Below are 24,995 nucleotides of genomic sequence, written 5' to 3' on the forward strand. Positions count from 1 at the left end.
GAACCACTGATCTAGATTTCAAAAAATCATCTATGCCCACCTATAATAAAAATACATATAAATACATTTAGATCATTTACTTTAATGGTTACTATTGGAATGTGAAGGGACTTTCAACCAGCACAATACAAAATGTTTCTGAAGACAATCAACTACTGCACCTTTAAGGAAATAAAAAAATGAATAGGAGATCAGTATATGTTATAAATTCATATTTTAGACATACTTTATTGAAGTAAAATGCCTTAACAGGCAGAGAACAGCGAAGTCATTAACAATAAATCTTTAAAAATCTGACACACTTTGGAAAAACAGAATATTGCAGTGAATTCTTTTCTTTCAGCCACAGACAAGATGGAGAATCTCTCTTCCCACATTCAAATGTGTTTCCTGTCGAGAAACAGTACATCATACACGGGAGACATCAATACTTAAAAAGTGAGAAGAATACGCACTACCTGTTCGCAACTGCGCAACAAGAGCAACCATTTCACATAGATATCTATACACACACAAAAGTTAGCATAAAAAGAACAAGGCGTTTCCCCATATTAAGATTAAATGCGTTTCACATCACACTCGTGCCATCATTCATCCCCCTTTAATGATATATAGGATTCTGTGCTATGTACAATGTAAACATCTGGGCTCAAAAAAAAAAAAAGTCAAGAACCCGCCGCGCCACCAAATATCCCAGGATTTTTCTTTTTTAGTGGAACTAAGAGATGATAAAGGGAGACGGAGCAACGTCAATAACTCATTGAAAGTTCCCATTAGCCAATGAGTTTGCATATGCAAGCATGTTAGAAGATAAACAAATGTAATGCTCAAATGTTTAATATTGCAGGCGACACCAACATCAGTGCAGAAAATACAGGGCAGGGTGTGCCATGAGGAAAAGAAAAAGACTGGTGAGTGGATTGAGAGAGGAACAAAACAAATAAGTTAGTCATTAATGCTTACTCGAAATCATCAAGCAGTACCAAGACAGAACTACGCAAGATTCAATCTTCGAAGGTTAAAGTGCAGACCAACATTAAGGACCTGAGGAGGGTTTTTGAACAGGGGAGTTGGTGATTGGTTGGCAGAGTAGAAATACAGAGACCCAGCAATTTCTTATTAGTTTCAGCAACCTGGTTGTAAGCACTATACATCATAAAGCGCACATGCTCATTGGCAACACACAGGCACATGAAACACACAGCCCATTCACGCTGGTTACTCTCAGAAATAAAACACGTGCTCCGTTTTTCTTTCTGGCACACTACGAGTCCTCATCAGTGTCCCTGCTTCTCTTGTAAATTGGTACGTTGATGCTATGAAAGGCAGGAACCCAGCGGTTATCATGAAGTCCCACATTGCAACCAAGAGAGTCCTTGTGAGACCTACGGCAGCACATCCAGTAGCCCGGGCCGTAAGGTAGAGACTGGCAGTAGGGCTTATGATGCCAACGGCAGAGCGAAACATCACCACGGTCATATCGCTTCTTGCACTGCTTGCAGGGATCATCTTTGTAGCGTGGGTCAATAACCCAACGAGAGTCCGCAGGCCGTACACCGTAACTCTCAATGATACATTTAAAGTAATGGCAGGTGCACTTGAGGGCGGCCAGGCTCTCAGTAGGCAGCAAGCAGAAGATTTTAACAATGATGTGGTGCGGCAGGAAAGCCATGTACTGCTGAGGCTCCAAAAGCAGCTGGATCTTGAAGCGAGTTTCTAAGAATTCATGAGACACTAGGCGGCGTAATGGAAAAGGCACAGGCTCCTGACTAACTAAACAAGTCTCCCTGCTTTCGGTTTCCTCAAAGATTCGATGGTTTTGGATTTCACTCGCAAGTTCATCCCTAATCTCCTCTGTGAAAGACGCTTTAATGTCCACAGGAAGCTTATGTATGCGAGAAGGCTCTTTGTTCAAAGATCTGCTCTTTAAGGAGGGCAGGTGCTGCGCCTTCGGAGGCTGAGGAGAGGATTTGGCAAAGAACAACATGCCTGGTAGAGGTTCCTCACTACTCTCTGAGCTGGCATCCTTTGGTGAGGACTGCAGGTTGTTTACAGTCTCAACAGCTGTGCAAGTTTCCAGTCGTGCAATACAAGAAGTTTCTTTCTCCTCGGGGGCACAGATGTCAAGCTCACACTTTGTGATCTCTATCAACTCAAGGGTCTTAATTTGGGAACTCCGTTTGTCAAAATCACTTCCGAGTTCCTGTGGGACACTTTCAACTCCAGAGTCCTGAGGATCAGTAGGTGACACGGGCTGTGATTGCAGTGGGTAAGGTTCTGATCCAGCCAGAAGCACACGCCCCACTTTCCTCCGTAAACTGTTGTTTCGAGAGAGCTCTCCTCCATTTTCACGGAGGTTTTGTCTGTTCAGGCACTGCGATTCCAACTTGGCCACCATATCCAGAACTCGAATGGACTCGCCTTCCTCTTCCTGGACTTCTAGCTGTTCTTTAGCCTTGGACTGTTGCTCGTCAGGCTGGGTGATGCTTCCAACTTTGGACAGAATAATAGTGCTGGTGCTGCGTAAAGATGGGGATTTGGAACCAATCTGCTGATCATTGGCCATTTGCTCCAAGTATGCCACCATCTCCACAACAGAGACTGTCTTTTCATCCTCCTCTCCCTCAGTCTTGACTGCATCCTCTGCAAGTCCTTGGCAAGGATTAATGTTCTCACAGTGGGCCTCTTGTTGAAGTACGTTGTGCATTTCAAGTTTTGGGGAAAGAGGTTCCAAAATTTTCAACTTGTCCGGGTTTTCAGATCTTCTCCTACGCTTAGGCAAAGAACAGTCAACATCCCAGCAACCTTTGTTTTTTACAGAAGCTGTCCGCAGCTCAGGGGCAATGGCTTCTGTTTCTGAGCCATCGTCAATAACACTATCGCAAGTACTGCTGCACATTTGAGATGCAAAAATAGCAATTTTCTCTTTTGTGTTACCAGGTTTAATGACAGCCCATATATCCAAAGATCCCTCTTCATCCTCTCCTTGATAGATCCCAAGTGAGCCTTCATTCTCCAAACCAGTCGAAGGTGAGAGCAGGACTAAAGAACTAGTAAATGTTGTGATGGGAAGTGATTTGCTTTTGCGGGCCCCACTAACTCTAGTTGGTACATTGCTTCCACTGTTGGTATTACATCGGAGGGTGTTGGGGGAGATGACACCGAGGGGACACCGGTTGGCTGTGCCGTTGCCAGGTGAGCCCATAAGGCCACACGACTGGTGAACGCCCCACTCTTTCCTGAGTACTCCCTGCTGGTCGGCATGGAGGCCTCGTGTTGCATCGCGCACAGATTCCCGATGTATCTCTTTATCTTGTGGTTTAGGGTATGGCTTGAGGTGCATGTTGTTCAACCTAAACAAAGGGAATAAATGCAAAGAATTTTAAAACAAATCCAATGTGCCACATTAAAATAAACAGATTAATTACGAGAAAAAGGCTTTATACAATTTCAATCCAATAATAAAGACAATAATACTGTATGATGTAAAATAAGATTATTGCTCAATTGAGAATTTGAATTGCAGTTAATAGCTGAATAATTCAAGGTCACCAACTGATCCAAGGTCACAAACTAAGTGAAGTTTCACAAACTAATTTTGAGAGGAGCACATAATATGATTGGCTTGAATGGGGGACCAATCAAATCATTCCAAATTTAACATGAATATCCCATCTAACTTTACTCCCTTATCTTCGTGTTTTTTTTTTTTTTATGACAAAAAGTACAGTACATTACAGGTATTCAATGACAAAGGTATTTTGGTGGTTTTTTTTTTGCTTTTTTTTTTTTTTGCTTTTTTTGAACCAGACATTAATTTGAGACAGACAAATGAACATAATAAAAATTATTATGAAAAGGTAGTGGATTAAATAAAAAACAATAAAATGAATACAGATAAATAAATAAATAAATAAATAAAAAATGGGGTGTTGAGAATTTATGGTTGGAGGAGTACAATATGATGGTTGGAGGAGTACATTAGTCTCAATATGATTTATTAGAGGGTCCTTTGTTTTAAAAATTTTTTAGGTTGGTCCTCTGAGAAAATATAATTTTTTTTTTCTGTTTTCAAAAATAGCATTACATCACTAAGCCAAAGTGACAGTTTAGGTGGCATTGGTGATTTCCACTCCATAAGAATTCTTCTGGCTTTTAATGTTACAAAGGCAAAGGCGTTTTCTATTTCTTTGGCTACATGGATGTCATTTGGTACTCCAAAAAAAGCCATTACCGGATTAGGTTGAATTCTTAAATTGAAGGCTGAGTTTAAAATCTCAAATATTGAAGACCAAAATTTATCTTCGTTTTTTGAAGACATAAATTAAACAGCCATGTCATTCTGCAGCCCAAGACCAGTTACTCACTGAAGCTAAGCAGGGCTGAGTCTGGTCAGTACCTGGATGGGAGACCACATGGGTAAGCTAGGTTGCTGTTGGAAGTGGTGTCAGAGAGGCCAGCAGGGGGTGCTCAACCTGGGGTCTATGTGAGTCATAATGCCCCAGTATAGTATCACTGTGAGTGAGCAGTCTTTCGAATGAAATGTTAAACCGAGGTTCTGACTCTCTGTGGTCATTAGAAACCTCATGGCACTTCTAGTAAAGAGAAGGGGTGTAACCCCAGTGTACTGGCCAAAGTTCCTCAATCGGCCCTTAGGATCATGGCCTCCCAATCATCCCATCCGCTGAATTGGCTCTATCAATGTCTCTTCACTCCACCAATGACTGGTGTGTGGTAAGTGCACTTGCACCGTTGTCCTGTGACTGCAGTCACATCATCCAAGTGGATGATGCACACTGATGGTGGCGTACATTACTCCCGTTTCCTCCCAAAGACATGAGAAATAAGCAAATTAAAAAAAACAATAGGTAAAGTATAGGAGTACTTTAGTATTGAGCTTTCACCACGTGGGTATGCACTGGAGTGGTTGGCGGTCTATTCCTCTAGGTGCCCATGATAATAGAACTACCTGATCTCGTACCCCCACACATGCTCATTGACCAGGCGGGAGCCTTGTGCTCAATTATCTTTGAGTTCAGGGTTCTCTCCTGGGACAGCATGCCAAACCTACTAACATTATCAAGCAATATTTAAGTTGAACTCTCAAAATTATTGTTTAAAAAAACTGAATTTCATCAACACCTGCTGTTGTGGAGGGTCATACAGGTATTGAAAACTAGCAGGTATTGTTTTAAAGGAATAGTTGACCCAAAAAAAAGGAAACCTCTGTTATTTACTCATCCTTGACTTTTTTTTTTAAACCGGTTTGAACTTATTTTTTCTGTTGAACACAAAAAAAAATGGAATTTTAAAAAAAGTTTCATACAAATATCAATATTTTGTTTGATAAAAACCAAAACACAAATACTATGAAAGTCAATAGTTAAAGTTTTTCAGCATTATTTGGTACATCTTATTTAGTGTTTTACTGAACCGCAAAAGCCAAAGTGTTTTGAAACAAGTCAAGAACAACCCAAGTTTTGGGTGAACTCTCTCTTTAAGAAGCATGATTCTAATCAGACAAAACTCACTCAAACAAGCATGGCAGCAGCGCAATTCGCTACTGCACATTAGCTGCAAAAACTACAATGAGACAGAAAGAAATCTGCTTGTGACAACTGTCAGTGCAACAGGTTCTTAGGAATGCATTTGTGTCAGATGACCCTGTTTGTTGTGGAGCACGTGCAGAATAGCAAATAACTCCTTTGGCAGAAGATGTTTCACAGTGAGCACAAGAGCTAGCTGTTCCCCTCTGGCCCTTAGGCTGACATAATGGGAGCAGAGCCACCCAGGTCCAGACACAGCTGGGCTCTTACACAAGCACTCAGCTGACATGGACCCGGCTGCCCTAAAAACAAGCCTGCAGCACCACCAATAGCAGTGTCTATATGTGGGAGGACTTAACTCACAGACACAAGTGCATATAAGGCATTCCTCCACTGCAGATTCAGACCTGATAAAGGGGTACTGGTGATTCTCACGTGACTTTACATGGGATGGCATTCGGAGAGTGTGGATAGTTATTTCAGGGGCCAAGTGACCGTGGAAGGTGACTAGGCCACTCAAAAAGGAAGGAGGCTGCAGACATCCATTGCAGTTCAATGCAATAACATGCACCTTTTGTAAAGCTGCTTTGGAATGATAATTATTGTGAAAAGTGCTAGACAAAAAAAAAGGAAATTGAATATCGCAAACGTAAATTGAAGCATGGAATATGGTATATCCACTGAGAAGTGAGAGTACCACTTGGTGTGTCCTTGGAGATCTTGCCTAACCCAGCACATCTGCTCCTGTGCCAACTGTCCTTTGTGGCAAACAGCAGGAGAGGCCAATCTGTAAGGTCAGAATTGTTTGGCTGAGCTGGCGTCTCAAACAAATAGTGCGACAACACAAAAGGAAAGTTACCAGCGGCTCTGATTGTCCATGGATACGGGTACACTCACATTTCCTGGTACAACCCTGTCTCAGACTTCCTGTTCTTGCAATTTCTTGTGCTCTAGACTAACACTAAAATAGGCTACATTTGCACAATGTAGACCCAAAACTGAAACTTTTTTTTTCCATGCGCCATGTATAAAGTTTTACATTTACACAACGTTTGTTTTTAAAGTCACCTGTGTTTACACGTACTTGAAAACGTCCAAAAAGTATGCATTACATATGCTTGGCCAGTATTTGGTCACGGTCACCTAGCGGTGGGCATAGTGAGGCTTAATGAAACACTGAAACAGTTGAAGCAAATGTGTTGAAGCTTCAAAACCAGTCTCTACAGTGACGGTGGTCATTTTTTCTGGAACAGCTTCAGCAAATAAACAGAATTATACCCCACGTTGTAGAACTAAGGTTTCAAGCGATTAAGTCGAGCAGTGAGAGTTCATGTTCATGGGGTCACCAAACTTGTTCCTGGAGGTCCTGGTGTCCTGCAGATTTTAGCTCCAACCCTAATCAAACACACCTGAACAAGCTAATTAAGGTCTTACTAGGTATACTTGAAACACCCAGGCAGGAGTGTCTCCAGGAATGAGATTGGTGACCCCTGATGTATAGTATACAGAGATAATGGGTTCGAATCAGGGGTGATGAACTTAAAGTATTTAAAAACGTATAACTATATGTAATGCGTTTTAACATTGGTCAAACATCTGAATAAATGTTTTCGTCAAAAAATTAGCACAATAAATCAAGTCACGATTTCTGAGCATTTGTACAAGTCCGGATTCGAACTCAGGACATTTGCAGCACAGTTACTCTGTGCACACGCATAGTGCACTAGACTAAATGAGAGAGATTTTTCTGACCATATCAATCAAACACAGATTCGACAGGTCTTAAAATGCTTCTGAAATGATCAATGCTTTGACTTGATTCAGTCACATGACGTGGATGTTTCGGATCATGTTTTAGGATCTCGACAATGACGAAACGTTAGTTTTGCGTCAGTCATCCCAACTGTCACCTAGTTAATAAACAGTATGTGACGATATGCCATCAGTTGCTCTGCACTTGTGTGTGTGTGTGTGTGTGTGTGTGTGTGTGTGTGTGTGTGTGTGTATAATTTGCTGTGTGTGTAAGAGGAGTCTCTGCCGTTGGTTGTAATGTGAAGTAAATACACATGTTGCTGATGAATTTGTGTTTTTTCGCGATTGCCATTTTCAGGTGTTTACACTGACACTAAGGCCCAATCCCAATTCTATTTTTGTACCCCTATCCCTTTAAACAGAATGTGAAGGGGGAGGGCTTCAAAATTGACCCTTAAGAAAAAGGACACCACAACACCACCTGCACACGTCAGCACATGTCATCGTGATCTCTTACTTCATATGAGATCAGATGATCGTGACTGTTGTAGTGATTCCAGTTGTGCTTTTTTTTATATTTATCTTAAGGAAATCACTGAAGGCATATATCATGTTATCATAATAATCTAATATTTATCTATGTAAACACACAAAAGCAACATGAACATAATAGCAGACACAGTAAAAAGCTAATTCCCAGCCACTAGACTTTTCTGACAGGGTATTCGATTGTCATTGAGTGACAATGTTGTGGGACAGCTACAGGAGTTATTATTAGGGACTATAGATAGCAAAATTTTGCAGTTTTTAATTTAGCGCTTTTTTCTTTTCTTTTTTTTTTTCTTTTGTAAAAGCATGACGGTAAAACACAAACGTGGTAATGAATATATTAAAATGCATGTTTGTTTGTTTGTAAAAATTCGTAATAATGACAAAAAAAATTCTAATTTGTGGATCTCCTTACATCCAGATAGAGCTATGCTGCCGTTGTGGCTGGTGTATTCTGGGATATTCAGGGGTATCTACTAGGGATGTAACGGTATTGTAAATACCGTCATACCGCAATATTAAATTTTTTCGATATTACCGAAGTCGCATGACTCGGTAAAACTATAGGTCTTCTGAGAAAATTTGCTCAGGCGAATGAAGCGAACGGGAGGTAGCTGAAACTTCATTTCCCATCAGCCCCGGCGTGGCCATAATCCTTTGCGGTCTGTTGTCGCTACCGATCCAGTAATGCGGAAATGGAGTGTGCTGCTAGTAGCGGAGATGAAAAAAAGATGGAAATGATCGAACCTAAAGCGGGTGTTGTCGCCGCGCGCGTGCTGAATAGCGGTGCTGTCGCGCGCGTTCTGATCAGCTGTGTTGTGGCGCGCGTATTGTAAAGCGCCGAGGGGGGGTTGAGCGCGCATACTCAAGAGAGATGTTGTCGCGCGCCTACTGAAGGGCTGGACTGGACGGAGGTTGTGTCGCGTCGCGGGGGCACTTTTGATCGTTTTGGAAGGGCATTTTCTATCCAAGACTAAAAAGGGCATGTGCACTGCACAGGTTGAGCCCTATGTGTGCACGTGCCTGCAAGTTGGGGAATACGACTAATAACAGTCATGGGGACTGCAGAAACACAGCACACTGTTCAGATTGATGCAGACATTGACTTGTACCGCAAAGAGACCTCTATCTCACTCATGGTTTGTCCTCTCAAGTGGGGGAAAGACAATGCACAACGTTACCCCACTGCTGTCAACATGGGCCAAGTCATATCTCTGTCCCAGAAACCTCAGTCCCAAATGAGAGGGGTTTTTTCTGTTGCAGGGGACATTGTAAATACCCAGAGATATCAGCTTTTACCAGATTATATTTATATGATAATTTTCCTTTAAACCCATCTCTATCTAAGTGAGTGATTAAATGTTAAATGTGATGAGTTTTCAACAATACTAAATTGAAACTTTATTTTTTTACATGGTTTAATAATTTTTTGTTATTAAAATTGAAATTCCTGTTTCAAAGCTAACAGATAGATGGCTAATTTGTATGTCATTGACACTTTTGGCACTTTTTTGGAGTATTTTCATAAGTTTTGTTTTTCCTGTAAATGATTCAATAAATACCGTACCGTGACATTCATACCGAGGTATTACCGTACCGTGAAATTCTGATACCGTTACATCCCTAGTATCTACCCCTTCCCCTTAGGCCTACACCTTCAAGCTAAAGAGAATTAGGACACCCCTACCCCTTAACAGGAATGCGCAAAATGAGAGCTGGGAGGAAGGGCTAAAGGCTGATTTATACTTCTGCGTCAAACACCAGCGTATGCTACAGCGCTGACGCATAGCCCTTCGCAGTGGCCATCGGCGTCACTGACGTGCACCTCTCAAAAAATTTAACTACACGTCGCAACAACGCATAGCACAAGCTCTGTGATTGGTCGGCTTGTTAGCGCTGACAAGTCTGGGCGGGACCGAGAGCCGTGCGAATGGCGCGAGCGATTGTTTACAAGTGTGGAGTCCCATGAAGGAGCTCCGGATGGAAAGTTTTGTTTTGTGTTTACCTCATAGTTACAGTTGTTGCACGTCCGCCGGTTCCTGCCTCAAAATGAGCGAGTTTGAGCCACTTGTACATCCCGGAAGTGTTCAGGAAAAGCAAAAAAGCAGCGAAGAAACTCGACACAGAGGAACATTTACACCTCACTGCCAACTAGCGTTTCGAAAGTGTTAATGCAGACCAACAGAGACAGCGCGCAGAAGTATAAATGCACAGCCACGCGTGTTGCATGCGCCGAGGGTTACGCCGGTCACTTGACGCAGAAGTATAAATCAGGCTTAAGGCTGGGATGTCCAGACTCGGTCCTGGAAGGCCGGTGTCCTGCAAAGTTTAGTTCCAACCTCAACCAGACACACCTGGGCTAGGTAATCACGCTCTCACTAGGTAGTCTAGAAACATCCTTGCAGGTATGTTGAAGCAAATCGGAGCTAAAATCTGCAGGACACCGGCCCTCCAGGACCGAGTTCGGACATCAATGGGCTAAGGCAGTGGTCACCAAACTTGTTCCTGGAGGGCCTGTGTCCTGCAGATTTTAGCTCCAACCCTAATCAAACACACCTGAACAAGCTAATCAAGGTCTTACATGGTATACTTGATACATCCAGGCAGGTGTGTTGAGGCAAGTTGGACCTAAACCCTGCAGGGACACCGGCCCTCCAGGACCAGGATTGGTGACCCCTGGGCTAAGGGATAGAATTGGGCCTAAGCTTTCAAAAACATCCACTTTCTAACCATTTTTCAGATTTAAGCATTTTTTTCAATCTCAAAGCCACCATTGAAAGTGTAAGAAACTGTTAAAACACACTAAAAATGTTTTTGGCTGAAAAGTGTGTCATGTAAATGGTCCCTCAAAGTCAAGGTAATTCCACTGAAGATGTCAGCATTAAATCTGAATATAATAGATTTTGTTAGTGAGCTTCGCACCTTCGTTTATAAAATGATAAACTTAAAAAGTTAAATACCTTATCCATTGATGGATGATGAAATACCACATAAAAGATCACAGACTTGTACTGATTACTTCAAAATCTCTCAAGAACCTCCCAGTTTTTAAAGGAACACACTGCAGCTCCATTGCTGGACACGAGTATGATTACCCTGGAGGCACGCCAGCTCCTATCTGGCGCTCGAATGCTGAATTTTACCCATTACACAATCTGGCAACAACATACAGCTGCCGCCCAGCCCTTGCCCTCAACGCACTCGTAACTCAGAGTTTCCTCAAGACCATGGGCCAAAACACATGTGTGAGCTAATGAAAATTTGATGGCAAAAGAAACAGCACAACAGCATTATGTAAAAAGAAAACAAACACCCACAAGTAAAAAGCAAAACATTAGAATGAGTAATGATGAAATGAGCTCATGCTGGAATCAGCACGCGGCATCAGTTAACGGGAGATTTGTTTGCTCCCCTCTTCTTGTAAATGCTCATGACTTCCTCTATAAGGGGCCTGCCAGAGGACCTGTCCAACTATTGTGGGGAGCAAAGCGAACAAAGATGAGGTCACGATTATGAAGTTTACTGTGCTCCAATTATGTCGTAACACTGTGTTCTTCCTGAAGAAAAGACTGAGCATCTGGGTCTGCACACTTCATAACATGTGTCGCCACAGTCTATAGCTCATTGAGCTTAGTGAAACAAGGCGACAGAGCAATTACACGCACCATGGAAAGAGGATCTCACTTTTTCTGAGGTTTAATTCACAACATCTTGCTTTTCTCCATGCACTGATCGTGTAGCACAATATGCCAAAAGCAATTTTTTTTGCAACTTTTATTTAGATGTACACTTACTGGTCACTTTATTAGGTACGCCTGTCCAACTGCTCGTTAACGCAAATTTCTAATCAGCCAATCACATGGTATCAGCTCAATGCATTTAGGCATGTAGACATGGTCAAGACGATCTGCTGCAGTTCAAACAGAGCATCAGAATGGGGAAGGGGATTTAAGTGACTTTGATCGTGGTATGGTCGTTTGACGCGCTAATCCCTAGAGTTCGAAAATCTGAACTTCAGCGGACATTTACGCCGTGTTAACCAATCAGGAGCTTGCTCTTGTGGGAGCGTGATTGTGACGTATCGCCTGGTGTAGGTGTCCCGGGGGAAATCCTTCAGCCATCACCGACAAAAAGTTCATCAAACTGGGCTCTGCTCAGTCAGAAGAACCGCTGTCATTCAGGTTAAGTTTCTGGAGGAGTTTATGAGCTCACAGAGCTGAATGCACCTCTAAAAAGAATCTAGTGGACTCTAACACGGCCCTAAACGCATCGACGCTGTTTTTCAGCATTCATAAAGCACACAAACACTTATTTTTTTTCATAAAATCCATGTTAGCCATTTAGCAACGAAGCTAGAGTCACCGGGCTGACAGAAGCCGTGCCCATAACACGAATCCGCATCTGTTCTGAAGTGAATTTGACACACGAATAAAGCGAGTAAACTCAAACGTTCACGCAGCTATTTAAGCGTGAATAGCGCAATTTATCCGTGCGTTCCGCTGCTGGTGTGAACACAGCATAATGGTGTGGGGGATATTTTCTTGGCACACTTTGGGTCTATTAGTACTAACTAGGCATGGTGTCAATGCCACAGCCCACCCGAGTAATGTTGCTGACCATGTCCATCTCTTTATGACCACAGTGAATCCATCTTCTGATGGCTACTTCCAGCAAGATAGTGCACCATGTTATAAAATGTGACTAATCTCAAACTGGTTTCTTGATCATGAGTACTCAAATGGCCTCCACAGTCAACAGATCTCAATCCAACAGAGCACCTTTGGGATGGGGTGAAATGGAATCGCATCATGGGCGTGCAGCTGACAAATCTCAGAGGAATATGTATCTTGTTGAATCAATGCCATGAAGGATTAAGACAGTCTTAAAGGCAAAGGAGGGTCCAACCCTGTACTTGTAAGGTGTACCTAACAAAGTGGCCAGTCAGTGTATATTCAGCAGAAGATGAGAAATTGTCTGTAAAAGCAACACAAAGTTCAATCTACATCTACAGTCTTTATTGTTGTGAAAACATCAACCAGGATTGATGCTGGCTTTCATGTCCAAATAAAATGGAAGAAAAAAACACAAGATGATGATAAACAGATAAAAATGAGTTTGTTTTACTTTACTAAAAAAAAAAAATAAATAAAAAAAAAAATAAAAGAATGGAAGAAAATTTCTTTTTTCTTTCCATTTCTTTCTATTTTCTTTCTTTCTTTCTTTCTTTCTTTCTTTCTTTCTTTCTCTATTTGACAAAAAAAATAAATGAATACACTTAATTCATAAAGGATAGACACAATAAACTTTTAAAATCAAAATCTATTTCTATTGTGGTCCTTGATGCAACTAAAGTGGACTCCTTTTGTCTGAACAAATGCAAGCGAGTGGATAATCATCACGTTATGCTCAAACTGTGTGATGTCATGTATAGGCTTGAGTGCAGCAAGTGCTAATTACCTCCAGACTGCTGGCGAATTGGAGGCCCGTAACCGTGGTTCCCGGTAAGGGGTGGGGTTGCAGTAACTGATAGTTTCACATTTCTGAGGCATTAGGTTCCTCCCTCCAGTGTGAGCGACGTCTCAAAACAGAAGAACTCAGGACTCCAGGCTCACTGCAAAACAACATTGGACAAAATTGAAAACAGCTCGTCTTTCCATCTCTGAATACAGACTATATAAAGAGTTTTGAAACAAGACCTTTTAAAGTACACATGTATTTTTTATAGTATAGTTAAAATTCATTGCAGATATATTTTTATTAGTTTGTACCATCGTTAACCTCTTAGTTCTTTTTCTGTGGTATCACCTACATGTCTTTCTAGCTCATATTTCTCTTGAATCTTTTACTGCAGTACGTCAATTTTTTATGACTGAGGGAAAAAAACACAAATCTAATTCCTAAACTCAAAACACGATAAAAAAACAAAAAATAAAAAAAAAAACACACAAATCCAATACGTCAATTCAAAACACGATTAAAAAAAAAAACAACATAAATCAAATTCGTAAAATTCAAAACACCATTTAAAAACACACAAATCCAATACATCAATTCAAAACACGATAAAAAAAAACAACATAAATCCAATTCGTAAAATTCAAAACACCATTCAAAAACGCGCAAATCCAATATGTCAATTCAAAACAAGATTAAAAAAAACAAATCTAATTTATAAAGTCAAAACACCATTCAAAAACACGCAAATCTAATACGTCTATTCAATTCATAAATTCAAAACATCATTCAAAAACACACAAATCCAATACGTCAATTCAAAACACGAAAAAAAAAAAAAACACAAATCCCATTTATAAATTCAAAACACCATTCAAACACACACATAAATCCAATACGTCTATACAATTCATGAATTCAAAACACCATTCAAAAACACACAAATCCAATACGTCAATTTAAAACACCATTCAAAAACATTTACTTCAAAACACAATAAAAAAAAAATAAAAACACAAATCCAATTCGTCAATTCAAAACAGGATTCAGAAACACAGCTTATCCTTCCGTCTCTAAAATATACAGACTACGTAAGCACACTTGTATTTTTGTCAATTCAAAACACGATTCAGAAAATCCAATATGTCAAGTCAAAACAAGATTCAAAAACAAATTCAATTGGTCAATTAAAACACATGATTCAAAAAACACAAATATCCAACTCGTAAATTCAAAACACGATTTAAAAACTCACAATTTCAATTCATTTGGCAAAAACATGAATGATTTTTACATTTGAATTCAAAAATGGTGTGCTAGATTTATGGATTCTGCTTTAAACTTACAAACTGTTTTTTGTAAATGTGAATTGTGCTGTGCATTTATGAATTTTATTTTGTACATTTATTATTTGAGACTAATCTGGCTCCATATCTACATGCTGTCTAATGTGGAACAAAAACTCATTTACAGTCCACAATTGTGTAATCTATACACTCTGTAGCAACAGGAGTATGTTTTACAGGTAATTTAAACCATGTGAAATGACTACAAATGCTATGCCTCAAACAGTACATGAAACTGTACATTCCAATGAGATGGAGTGGTTATGGCTGTGATGCATTATGGAGTCTTGTGTCAATTACAGAGTATTTTACGTCAAAATGAATTAAGTTGCGGTCGAAGAAGGCCCAACGTTTTTGTCTTCCACCGCTTACTGAGGTTTGGTGAACTCTGACCTGCAAATTTGCACAAGCATCAATTCATCACACACTGAACTCTTGGCTCAAACTCAAATCTGCATGGCTTGCAGAGTGTGAAGGGTATAAAGTAATTGCCCATTTCAAAAGCCTAAATAGATACAGTATGCAGCAGCCACATGCAAGGGTGCAATTCTAAGATAACTAGGCTATTTTATATAGAGACACAGAAACCTAGAATGGAAACAGGGAACAAAGACAATGACGTGAGCAAGCTTTAACATCCTAAATTGGTAAACTGGGTCACAGCTAGGCATGGGCCCATACAAAATTCTGATGGTATGAAAACCTTGGACAGAAAAAAAAACATTTTATCACAGTATTGTTATTACTAATGTTGTTCTGGGTTAAAAAACACCAACTTTTTTTTATTTTTATTGAACAATACATTTTATTTTAACAAACATTTAAAATATTTTGAAATGTTATTCATGTCAGGCTATATAATTCAAATAAATCATCAACGTCTGCTGTCTTCATGAGTTTACAAAACACAGATTTCTTTACAACTTAAAAAAGGCATCTTTGGATATATCTTTCTCTTCTTTGGATATAAAGCGAGTGAGCCACTGCACTGTTTAGGTGCACAGCACATAGGATGCACATAGCAGTTTAGGATGTTGGTTTATAAGCTATTTGTTACTCAAATGTTTGCCGAATCATGTGTTGACCATTGATGTAGAGGGTCCTTTTCTGCTAGAGATACTGTTGCCCTAAAAAACTAAATTAAATAATTGTAAAAAACATAAAAATAAATTTTAAAAAATCATCTTACATATACCTTAAAAACAGTATTGACCTTATTTTTGGCACAGCCAATTGAATCTTTTTGGCTCGAGACTTCCGGCCCCATTCACTTCCATTCATTTTTAGACGTAAAAACAGCTCGAATGCTGCTTGATGTTACAAACTGACATTTTCTTGTTACATGATTCTGCTTTGTTTGCATAATCATGCAAACACTTGTTTGTAGAGCAAGTAGTTTGGCCGTTTTCTGTGGTTCGTTATTTCTAGCCATTTCTCCCATAGGCAACTAAATTAGAAGTTCTAAAACAAATCGCAAAAGTGAGCCCACTTCCGCATTGAAGAGTAAGGTCACTAAAACAATCTTTGCGGTTATAAAACTTTGACTTTTCCAAACTGCAGTAAACCTTGAAAACGGTTATTGTTCCATGCCTAGTCACAGTGTCCTCTTAATAAGTTCTTCAGATTTAAAGCACAATTTTTACTGATATAAATAAACAAGACTATGGTTTGGTCAAAAGACAATAGCTACGTTTCCATCTACCTATTTTCATGCACATTTTGCATATGCGTATAAAAAAACGACTGATGGAAACGTCACGATGCGCATAAAATTTGAAAATGCGCATAAAAAAATGTATGCGCATAACTGAGTAGGATAAACTTTTATTTCGATAGAAAAAGATGCGCATAAACTATGATGGAAACAATTTTATCGCACAAACTCCAACATGCGCATTAAAAAAGGTCATGCGATTTTGTTATAAGAGATCATGTGATGATGAAAATGTGTGCGAATGTGTTCAGCCTGCTTATTTATCCATTGTAAACTATCTGAACTGTTGTTTTGGTCAATCCAAAACGCTGTAACCGTTTCAGTATTAGTGTTATCATATTATTAATGACTTCCAGAATCAAGAGCATCTGTGCTCTTTGTCTGACACCTTCAAATGCCACCGCGCATTCACTGCGTGTCAGGATTGCCTTCTGAGGCGCAAGCCATTATTAGATGAAAAAATAAAAAAGATTGACAAAGCTTCTCCTACTGCAGCAAATTCAGCTTTTACTATTGATATTTGGCGCCAGTTAATTAGGAAGTGATTATTTCGTTCGCTTTGACTGTTGTATGGAAACGTTGCTTTATTCGCACGTCTTTCATTCGATAATCCAGTTTTGCGCATAGTTCATTCACATTTTTGGATGGAAACATAGCTAATGGCTGACAGACATCACAATGCTGAGCTGGGATCACGATCCCCCACAAAAAAAAACACACACTTAGGCCTCGTTTACACTAATACGTCTCAGATTAAAATGGCATTTTAGAACGAGAATGATCCACGTCCACACTGGCGTGGCACCTAGCAATTCTGAAAAACCCTCCGTACACACTATACTGCTGAGAATGTAGCGTAGGCGCACATCTGAGCTCCAGCCGTAAGCAGGTGCTTTGAGCACAAATCTCCAGAGAGCAGTGCACGTCGGACGGTTTATCAAGGATGTACCGCTGGGTCAAGTCTCACTAGTAGTTAAACATCTCTATCTAACGACTCTTTGGTCTTTTTAATCTATCAGATCACAGCATCAGTACACAGCTTCAATCATTCGCTTTCACACTTGTCTGAGGTTATCACTAAAATCAAGCTTAGTAATTATAGCGTAAATCTCAGGTATCAGAATTTCACGGTACGGTAATACCTCGGTATGAATGTCACGGTACGGTATTTATTGAATCATTTACAGGAAAAAACAAAACTTATGAAAATACTCCAAAAAAGTGCCAAAAGTGTCAATGACATACAAATTAGTCATCTATCTGTAAGCTTTGAAACAGGAACTTCAATTTTAATAACAAAAAAATATTAAACCATGTAAAAAAAATAAAGTTTCAATTTAGTATTGTTGAAAACTCATCACATTCAACATTTAATCACTCACTTAGATAAAGATGGGTTTAAAGGAAAATTATCATATAAATATAATCTGGTAAAAGCTAGTATCTCTGGGTATTTACAATGTCCCCTGCAACAGAAAAAACCCTCTCATTTGGGACTGAGGTTTCTGGGACAAGAGAGATATGACTTGGCCCAGGTTGACAGCAGTGGGTAACGTTGTGCATTGTCTTTCCCCCACTTGAGAGGACAAACCATGAGTGAGATAGAGGTCTCATGTCTGCATCAATCTGAACAGTGTGCTGTGTTTCTGCAGTCCCCATGACTGATTATTAGTCGTATTCCCCAACTTGCAAGCACGTGCACACACAGGGCTCAACCTGTGCAGTGCACATGCCCTTTTTAGTCTTGGATAGAAAGTTCCCTTCCAAAATTATCAAAAGTGCCCCCGCGACGCGACATACCCTCCGTCCCCGCTTTACAGTACGCGCGCGACAACACAGCTGATAAGAACTCGCGCGACAACACAGCTATTCAGTACGTGCGCGACAACACAGCTGATAAGAACTCGCGCGACAACACAGCTGATAAGAACTCGCGCGACAACACAGCTATTCAGTACGTGCGCGACAACACAGCTGATAAGAACTCGCGCGACAACACAGCTGATAAGAACTCGCGCGACAACACAGCTGATAAGAACTCGCGCGACAACACAGCTGATAAGAACTCGCGCGACAACACAGCTATTCAGTACGTGCGCGACAACACAGCTGATAAGAACTCGCGCGACAACACAGCTGATAAGAACTCGCGCGACAACACAGCTGATAAGAACTCGCGCGACAACACAGCTATTCAGTACGTGCGCGACAACACAGCTGATAAGAACTCGCGCGACAACACAGCTGATAAGAACTCGCGCGACAACACAGCTGATAAGAACTCGCGCGACAACACAGCTGATAAGAACTCGCGCGACAACACAGCTGATAAGAACTCGCGCGACAACACAGCTGATAAGAACTCGCGTGGCGACAATACCCGCTTTAGGGTTTTCCAGCTCTTTTTGATCCCCACTTCTAGCAGCACACTCCATTTCCGCATTACTGGATCTGTAGCGACAACAGACCGCAAGGGATTATGGCCAAGCCTGGGCAGATGGGAATTGTAGTTTCCGGTACCTCCCGTTCGCTTTATTCGCCTGAGCAAATTTTCTCAGAAGACCTATAGTTTTACCGAGTCATGCGACTACGGTAATATCGAAAAAAATTCATATTGCGGTATGACGGTATTTACAATACCGTTACATCCCTAGTAACTTTATTTATTTATGATTTGGTTATGGGTAAAACAAAAACCCTGCAGGTCAGGTAGTTGAAACGGTAGGCTACAAACAATTATACTATTATTATTCATAAATAATTCATTCATTGCTGCTTACGATGATGTCACCTTCCATCGTGATTTTTTACATTAGACATTGTACAATGCCAAAATGTAAAAAATTGGAAGCAAAAAAAAAAAAGCAGGAGAGAGTGCAATAGAATGCAATGTAACATTCTGAAGGTCAAACTACAGCTCTAATAATTTAGATGGACACAATCTGTAACATAAAAATAAAGTAGCATTGATAAGTAATTGTGAGGTAAAGCTAAACAGAATACTGCCTCTAGATTGCTCATGCACATTCCCTCTCCAGGGGCTAGAAAAGCAGCCAATCAGTTTGTTTTTAATGAGATACACATGAAGAGCAGATAAGACAGATTAAAAAAAAGCTTTTGGAACAGCATCTCTATGCTCCCTCCATAAGTCCTCAACAAAACTCTTGACTAATAAAACGAACACTAGCCGAGCTCACCACTAAGAACAAGATTACATGGTCTCAACGGAGAGACCAAAACAAAGCACAGATAACTTCATTTCCTCTTTCAGTCCATGCATTCTAAGCTGGTTGCATGAACATGCTAGTACAACGATACTATAAGAAGTTTGGAAATGTCAAAAAAATTACATATTTGCAATATTTTTCTCAAATCAGTAACTGCAATCTTTTTTTCAGCTGTGTATCTATTTAAATGTACTCACATGCATCAAAAACATTTGTGGCATTGTAAATTCCTCCGCTACGACATTTGCACAGTATTCCATTACAGAGGATAGCATGTACACAGTCTTCAGAGAAGCACGTGGTTTTGAGTCTGACTGACACCCTCCAGAACTTCACCTAAGTAAGCTGTGATTGGCTGGGACAGGAGGGCTCTGCTTACAAGCACGTGTGTGCTGCTGAAGGAAACAAACGCATGTCTGATTACGAGCCAATGGGATATTCAAGATCCCAGCATGCCTATAAATGGCAAAGATAATCAATACTTTTGGACCACTGCTGAAAAACAGAGGTGGAGTGAAGAATCTTAAGGTACAATCTCCCATACAAAACTAAAACATAACTGGACAATGCACATACAACATATTTTATTGGCATGAGAACTCCTCATATCGCACTTCCTTTACCTGAACTTGCTTAAGCTTTTCCCAAAAACAATGGCACTCATTCAAGAGGAGAGGTGGGGCGACTGCTGAGCTTACACAATGCCATTTCCAGACCGTCTAAAAGAGACCAGCTGCTACAATAGCTTCCATAGATCTTTCCAGATCTCGGACGCTGTAAAAACCTAAGAATGTAAATCAAAGAAGCACACATCTCTCACGGTACAAAGCCAAACTACTTTTACAAACAGAGGACTCTTTGAGTTGGTCGAAAATGTCTTGGAGGTCTTATTTCAAACCAAATAAATAAATTGTACAGGGTATACGTCCCAACTTTCAAAATATTACACATTACAAAGTATGTAAAAGTATTTCTAAAAAAAAAATGGCATGCAAAACAGAATGGATATCAAACACAAATGCTGCATTGCTGTCAAATATCCTCACTGAATGCTTTAGCAAGCAATTTAATCACATTTAAATGAGTCTTTTCACCAGTTTATACCATTTATGAGTTAAAAGATTCAACTGGAGTTAATAGTTTCAATGGCAAAATTGTGTTGTTATAAAATTAAGCCCACTAGAGTTTCTTACAGGAGACTAAGGTTCACTTCCCCCCAGTTTTTATAGCACAACTTCCCTTCTTCAGAAACATTTAAGTCACAATGTGTTTCAGTTTCAAATCCAACAAAGGGACTCAAAGCATTTTTCAAAGCACTTGGCACATGGACAGAGAGAATCGGCTTTTATATTTGATTTGGTCCACTGTCAAATCAAAGTGCTGGGGAGTTTTCTTTCCCATAACTGAGATGTAGATGGGTTGTGGAGCTATTGTGCAATGTGTTGCCTTCTCGAGTTGCTTTCCTGCACGTTCTTGAGTCAAAAACAAGCTGGAGATTATCTTTGCCCTCTTTGTCCATTGATTTATGATTGCTGACACAAATGCATGTTTGCTTTTGCTTTGTATTCAAAAAATTGTTTAGATAGTAGGGCTAGGCAATAAAATCTGTATAGATATTTATTGAGCGAACACCATTATCAATAACGATTCAAAAAAGGTTTGATATGAAGGCTATAGTCTGCTGAGCATGAGTCTTGGAAGGAACACCAGTAAGCTTGTCATTTACAAAGAAGACTTGTAGAATCAGAATAACAACACATGCGAAAATGAGTGTCGTTCAGCAGCAGTGAGGAGGTTGTAAATAAAAAAGGATGTAATAACATCACCAGAGTGGCTTTTTGGTTTCTTTTCTTGTGCATCTCAACCACTAGCACACAATCTGAAAGAGTTTTTAGCATAGGGGGTAATGTAATCATTCAACTTCATAACTTGTAATGTTGCAGTATAAATTTGAATAATGATGGCTGGTTCCTTTACTTGAAAGCTTAGATTTGATTATCATAGTTTGTGTTGTTTACAGAGTTTGAAGTTTACTGTATCATTATTATTGACACCTTAGAGATGTTGAGCTACCTTTACCACTGCACACACTTTGTAATTGAATTAACAAATTTTATTTATTTATCAAGTTTAGGAGTCTCTTTAATACTTATGATTATTTTATTATAAAGAGATCAGATCTTTGGGTTAAATATTTTTTTTTTTTTTTAAATATTTTTAATATTTTGACTATAAAAACTCATCTTGGTAATGTTGGTAAATTAAAATAAATTGGTTAAAAAATCCTAATATTGCTAAATGTATTTAAAAATATATATTCAATTATTTTCAATATTGAATAATATGAAACATTACATTGTGATATAATTTTTTCAATATTGCCTATTCCTATTAGTTAGGTCAAAGCAAATGTAAATTTAATGTCAAAATTACTTACTAATGCAAAAAGTACAACTACTCAAAACTAAAATGGTTAAGTCTATCGAATTCAGACATCATGAGCAGGACTAGACAACCTGTCAAATGCAGAGAGATTTCAGATGTGGTGGATTAGACGAACACCTCCACTAGCCACTTTGGCTGGTTAAAAATAATTGTTAAATTTTCAGAGCTGCCTTATCACTAAAGATTAGAATTTTAGCTTAAGACCGTTTTTTAATATGCGCGCAAATGTGATCCTAAAATCAAGAAGCAGCATGACTGATAAGCGTTTATGCAAGCAAAAAAAGCAGGTGAATAACGAATGAGAGGACAATCAGGTGCACAAGTGATCCTCGCTCACTGATGACAGCGTCGTGCGCACAGCTTATGATGCGTTTGAGGGCTTAAAAGCTCCCGCGCGCATTGCGCTTCCTTGCGTGAAGCAACTGTGCCTGGAAATACAACTGGTGCGATAGTTTCTCTTTGAAATAGACTGGAAAAAGCAGTGCTTGTGAACCCACAGTCCTGCTACTTTCAAGAGCTCAAAATGTTTTGCAAGCAGCAGTGATTGCCGCTTTCGCTTTAACCATTCTTTGAACATATTATCAATGAGCCTAACTGTGTGCACACGATCATCCTTTTATTAATCGCACACAAAATGTTTTTGTTGTATTTTGCTTGTTTCAACACAATATATAAAATTTGTGGCAAGGAAATAACCAGTTGGGTGTGGCCAGAGGAAAAAAATTGGTAAATACTTAGTTGAGCCCATGAAAAGTCATGTGAAATAAAACTAATTGCAATGAGACACAGTGAAACCACAACACATTTGCTCATGCACATTGAGCAAGGTCAGAAAACACAAAAAAATTGAATGAATGAGGAGGCATGTGGACATAACACAATTTAAATCAAGTAATTTCAGCATGCCAAAGTCACATTTTATGCATATAAAATGTATTTTCCTGACAACTATATTGTGGCTAGTAAAAATGGCAAGTGGCTAGTAACACAAAACTACTAGCTACAGTGGCTGATGATCAAAAAAGTTAATGTCAAGCCCTGATCATGAGTAAAAATTGCAAAAAAAAGCTACTTAATAGTACTTAAGGTATAACTCGCAACTTAATAGTACTTGAGGTATAACTGCATTTAAAAGCAACAGAGACAATGTTAAATGTCTAATACTGCAAAGGTTCCTTTACACCCCAGTTCAGGTATATCAAACGTTTTTCCATCAATCAAAGAACAAAAATAAACTCCAAGAGTAAATCAAAACCTTAAGATACTGAATACATTAATAAGAAATTTCAGCATATGTGTACTTGTGTACCTATTTTGTGCTTGCGTATGATATCAGAAGGTTTTATCTTATGGTCCAAGAACAAACCAGTCTTAACCACTGATTGAAGCTCTTCAAAAGAGGTCAATAGCAGCTCGACAAACTCACAACAAGAACAAATCAATCCGCCTCAAAGTCCCTAATGAAGACACCTCAGATTACCCAAGAACCCTGGCTCTGAATTCCACATCTCTATATAAATTCACACATGCTGTGTAATTGCTTCTGTGGCACTTTGAGTGACCGTCCATGATAAGGGTGTGTGCGTGTGTCCGGTTGCCAAATACTACGCTGACACCACACTAGGAATAGTTAGGTCAGGTCAACAAGCATATCAAGAGCCCAACCCAACGCAGACAGCCAGGACAAGCAGCGTAAAAACACAGCCCCAACATGAATGAGGTGCGAGACAAAACCTGGCCTTTGAACATGCTTTTCCACCTGAAACCTGATATGAACACACCTTGTGTAGTCGGCTTTCCAAGACAACCTTGTTGTTGCCATTATAACTGCTATCTGTCTTCTGTCTCACTCTCCTATTAAATCACCCAGTGTCATAAACGTCTGTAATGAGGAGACATGTGAACGCAGCCGTATGATCTCATTAAGAAGGTGTGTGCCAGCTTCACTAATGTTCTTAGTTGGACCGTCTGCGTAATGCGAGTTTAGCATGCACAAAAAGTGAGCTTGTGCTGTATGGTTGATGAATAAAAAAATATTTTAAAGTACAAATGAAATAGAGGTCGAATTAGTTCTTTCTAATAATTCATACGTTAACAAAGGATGCATTCATTTGATCAAAATACTGTAAATAGTAATACTTGTAAAAAAGTTTAAGCTTCATGATTGATGAGAATTTTCACATCCATTTTGGCATTAAATTCAGTTCTGTATTCAGAAGTAAATCAAGCACTTGCTTTCAGATAGAGCAGTGTTTACCACACAGAGTCATAGTTCACTGACAAGGTACGCCATAGATGATTTAATCTGCGCAATCCTGAAATCAAAGATAATCATTCTGCAATTTGACCTTTGTTCATGTTGCTTCTCAGTGAACTATGGCCATGTCTACACTAATATATATTTGTTTATTTTTCTCTCTGTTTCAGCCTTCCCTCCGAACTGAGACGCCATTTATTAACAATTAATGTCAGTTTGTACAAGGGGTTGAACGACTTTAGATTTTTAAAAGTAAACTTTTATGCTATTAAAGTTGACAAGTCGCTGGCGTCGTCATCAATAAAACACAAGATGAATACATTTTGCAACATGCCACAACTTGCTATTTATTTGCAGGAAAAATCTATACCTGTGCTGTTTGACAGCTCATAAAACATTGCAACTAAATTTTAGTGAAAACAAATGCATTGTCAACACTGTTCATATCGTTAATGACGCAACAGTAACACAGGCTAATTTTAGTGCAAAATAAATGCAGTCAACACATTGATCATGGTTCGTATTAGGGCTGGGCGATATGGAAAAAATGCAATTTCGATAATTATTTTCCATATTAAATGATAACGATATATTTTTTGATACAAGTTGTTATGCCTCCAGATTTAAAATAGTACCCCAACAATGACTGAAGCCACAAAAATTAGAGGGTCCATTAAATGGCACAACATATTTTAAGACGATAAA

At 39.4% G+C, this 24,995-nt stretch overlaps 1 protein-coding gene across 1 annotated transcript in view; it reads right to left on the reverse strand.

Moving 5' to 3' along the window:
- Window positions 1-197: 197 nt before the first annotated feature.
- fbxo34 (F-box protein 34) overlaps window positions 198-24,995 on the reverse strand; it is a 30,347-nt gene continuing 5,549 nt past the window's right edge. Inside the window, exons 2-3 of the mRNA NM_001305546.1 lie at window positions 13,305-13,458; window positions 198-3,353 (exon numbers count right to left, since the gene is read on the reverse strand). Of these exons, the coding sequence (NP_001292475.1) occupies window positions 1,265-3,353; window positions 13,305-13,396 (2,181 nt within the window). The 5' untranslated portion in view covers window positions 13,397-13,458 and the 3' untranslated portion in view covers window positions 198-1,264. The remainder of the gene's footprint in view (window positions 3,354-13,304; window positions 13,459-24,995) is intronic.

This window comes from Danio rerio, chromosome 17, assembly GCF_052040795.2.
Source record: "Danio rerio strain M-AB ecotype USA chromosome 17, GRCz13ab, whole genome shotgun sequence".
Classification (NCBI taxonomy): Eukaryota; Metazoa; Chordata; class Actinopteri; order Cypriniformes; family Danionidae; genus Danio; species Danio rerio.